At 44.1% G+C, this 3,704-nt stretch overlaps 1 protein-coding gene across 1 annotated transcript; it reads left to right on the forward strand.

Moving 5' to 3' along the window:
- Positions 1 to 125: 125 nt before the first annotated feature.
- Positions 126 to 3,615, forward strand: LOC121966597 (aspartate aminotransferase, cytoplasmic-like; the record flags this gene model as incomplete). Its single annotated transcript, XM_042516676.1, has 6 exons — positions 126 to 307; positions 1,201 to 1,324; positions 1,580 to 1,692; positions 2,675 to 2,779; positions 3,011 to 3,161; positions 3,401 to 3,615. Coding segments are annotated over 6 exons (890 nt in total), but the record flags the coding sequence as incomplete, so codon positions are not given.
- Between the last annotated feature and the right edge of the window lie 89 nt (positions 3,616 to 3,704).

Here is a 3,704-nt window from a genome sequence, read left to right on the forward strand (position 1 = left end):
ATTTGCATATTTTTTCCAGATTAAAGATCCACTAGCTTTCTGCATGTCTCCAGTGTTAAAGCTGGAACTAAAAGTGCCTTGTGGCATGTTGATAATGATGCTATATTGCTTTTTGTCCTTTCCAGCTTACCGTACTGATGACTGCCAGCCCTGGGTGCTGCCGGTGGTGAAGAAGGTGGAGCGGCTGATCGTGGAGGACACCAGCCTGAACCACGAGTACCTGCCCATCCTCGGCCTGCCCGAGTTCCGCTCCGCCTCCTCCAAGGTCGCCCTGGGAGACGACAGCTCCGCCATCAAGGAGAACAGGGTGAGACGCACACGTGAAACACTCGAACGCTACACGCTGGTAGTTATCTGAACGTTGACCAAAAGCCGGTCTGTTCTGAGTTCACTGACTGACTATAGGAGTGATAAACAGGTATGTTCCTAATCACTAACATCAAAGTTAGACTAGTCTATTACTGCTGTAAAAGCAAGAAAAAACATAAAAAACACTGACTGACAACATTCACCAAAATGCCATCTAAAGGGTTAAATGTTAAAGTCATTAACCATATTTTTTCAATTTTAAATGCCGCTGAAATGCCTGGCACCGTGCATTATGATCGTTACACATTATCCTACAAAACATGACAATAATTCAATAAATAAAAGTAGAATATAAAACTATATTATTTAGGAAAATCAATCTTTAGGAAACGTTCCAGATTTTCACGGCGGCATTTTCATAAGGTGAATGCAATCCTATAAAATAATAATTTCAGAAAGTAGCAGCGTTTAATTGACTTGTAGACTTAAAGTGCTCATCCCTAATGTTAAATTTTTCTTACTGGTCAAAGATAGAGAATAATATTGTTTGTTTGTTTTTTTATCGCAGGCTTTCACAAATGCAAAATATGAAGAGCAGTTCTGCAGATCACATGGATCTGAAGAATTCAGAAACTTTTGGCCATAGCTTGGATTAAAATTTTGGTCTCTCATAAATTGTGATGGCCGTTTGTCATTCTTTGCGACTTTTTGTTGATAAAAAGATAATTTCATAAATCCAGTAAATTGGATACGTTAATGTTATTTTCCACCTGATTACAAAGTCAGCTTTATACCCTGAGGTGTTTTATTTTGCAGTTTTTTGACCGGATTTCTCAATTCTTCTCATCTTATTCACGTTTCATCCCGTTTCCCTGCTGTGTCCTCTCTCAGGTAGGAGGGGTCCAGGCTTTGGGAGGGACAGGCGCGCTGAGGATCGGGGCGGAGTTCCTGCGACGCTGGTACAACGGCGTCAACAACACGGCCACGCCGGTCTACGTCTCAGCGCCCACCTGGGGTGAGTCGACAGCTAGAAAGCAAATGCCTGAGTTCATGTGGATTATATAAATATGGAAACAGAAGTTTAAATTCCCTAAAATGTCTATATGAACGTTTGCTGCTGCGCCTCACTGATCGCCCTGACGTTTTCAGCGTAGTGACTGGCAAAGTTTGCCATTGTTGATTCTGGTTTTAGGATCAAATGAACCACACAGCCAGTTGTGCAGTGGATTTGGGGTTCTAATAATCTGCTGAATGATATTTTTCCCACCAGAGAACCACAACAGCGTGTTTGCTGATGCTGGCTTCAAAGACATCCGGCCCTACCACTACTGGGATGCTGCTAAGAGGGGCCTGGACCTCGCCGGGCTCCTGGATGATCTGGAGGTGAGATGACTGACCCCTGTACTCATCGCAGGCGCCCGATGTCAGCGTTATCATGTTGTCACGATGAAGGGGTGTGCGGTGTATCGAATATACTCGATGTATCGCGGCTTGTTCTGTGTTTGGTATATAGAATGACGATATCGCCGGCGTTGATATAGTTTGGTTCTGCAGCTCTCTGCCTCTCACAGACACACACAGACAAAAGCAGGGCTTTTGCAGAGCTCCGGAGTGACTGTCACTTTTTGCGACCATGGAGCACTACTGATATTTGCAAATACTATTAATATATGAACTGCAGAGCTGTTCGTTTGTTTCCGGCTTGCAGAGAATGAGGCTCGTTTCACGCAGCACACGTCAGCAGTGCGTGACAGCAGCCTCACGGAGCTGCAGTGTGTTTCATCGCTGCTGCGGCACATTTTGCGACCACAAAGGATCAGTGCAACCTGCAGATATTAGTAATAAATGAACTGGAGAGCCGTTAGTTTGTTGCCCGCTCACAGTGCATGAATCCTCATGTTTAAAGGCGCAGCAGCATCTGTTAAACTGTCTACTAACGTTTAAATCCAACTGTTGACCGGAAGCTTTAAGTCCACAGAAAAAACATTGACACTTACGGCCCAATACGAGTCCTTCAAAATTAAAGCTCCATTTTGATTTAATGATAACCATGCTTTTTAAAAGTACATTATTTAACTTTCCTTAAGCCGTATTTTATTAAATGTTATCATAAGAGTCATGTATTCAACTTTTTATGACAGTAGCAACTTTATTCTACTTTATAGTAACTGTAGTTCATTCAGTAATTTAGTAGTTTACAGTAGTTTGGAGGACATTTAAAAAATATTGAAATATATATTGTGTGTCGCGATATAGCCTTGAAATTATGCAATATTATTTTAAATAGCGTCCAGCCCTGCAATGACACAGAATCAACAAGTCGTGTAGCATTTATTTATCCTTATCCTTTATCTTTTGTCGACAGAAAGCTCCAGAACACTCCATCTTCGTCCTGCACGCCTGCGCGCACAACCCCACCGGCACCGACCCGACCCCCGACGAGTGGAAGAAGATCGCAGAGATCATGAAGGTGAGATCAGAAGCATGTAACGGTGTGTGTGTCACATGCTGGTGCTGTTTTTGGGCTCCTCCGTACCGTAAAGCAGCCAGATCTCCGCTCCTGCATAAAATGACATCGTTGTGTAACTGCATCGTCAAATCCTTCGTTTTTGCTTGAAGGTGTTTTTATTTTGAACTGTATTTTTGCGCTGTTCTCTAATCTTTTACTGTTTTCAAATCTTTTTCTTTTTTTGTTCTCCAGAGGAGGAACCTGTTTGTGTTCTTCGACTCGGCCTATCAGGGTTTCGCCTCCGGCAGTCTGGATAAAGATGCCTGGGCCATCCGCTACTTTGTCTCTGAGGGCTTTGAGCTATTTGTGGCTCAGTCCTTCTCCAAAAACTTTGGCCTTTACAGTGAGTACACAGGACACACACACACACACACACACACACACACACACACACACACATACAGACACGTTTTTAGGAGTTTGATTGCATAACATGGCCCGAAGGACAAGTACATTTAAAAATTTACGAGTAAAAAAAAAAGTTTAAAACCCCCAAAACTCGGACACATTGTTCATAGAAACATGACTCGCACTCATCACGTGTCCTGATGTAGTCGGCCTTTTCTCTGTCGCTGTTATCAGATGAGAGAGTCGGCAACCTGACCATCGTTGCCCAGGACAACGAGAACCTGACCCGCATCCTGTCCCAGATGGAGAAGATTGTCAGGACGACTTGGTCCAACCCGCCGTCTCAGGGAGCGCGCATCGTCAGCAAGACCCTCAACTGCCCCGAGCTCTTCGCCGAATGGTACGCTCCGAACAGCCAGCGAGTCCCGGTGCTGCTGGTGACGCTTTAGCGTGAGCCAGTCAGTGTCAGTTAACCCTTTGAAACCTGGATCGACATCACTTTTCTTGTGCTGCATTCACGCGCCTTTCTTTAAGTATT

The sequence above is a fragment of the Plectropomus leopardus genome, unplaced genomic scaffold, assembly GCF_008729295.1.
Source record: "Plectropomus leopardus isolate mb unplaced genomic scaffold, YSFRI_Pleo_2.0 unplaced_scaffold25183, whole genome shotgun sequence".
NCBI lineage: Eukaryota > Metazoa > Chordata > Actinopteri > Perciformes > Serranidae > Plectropomus > Plectropomus leopardus.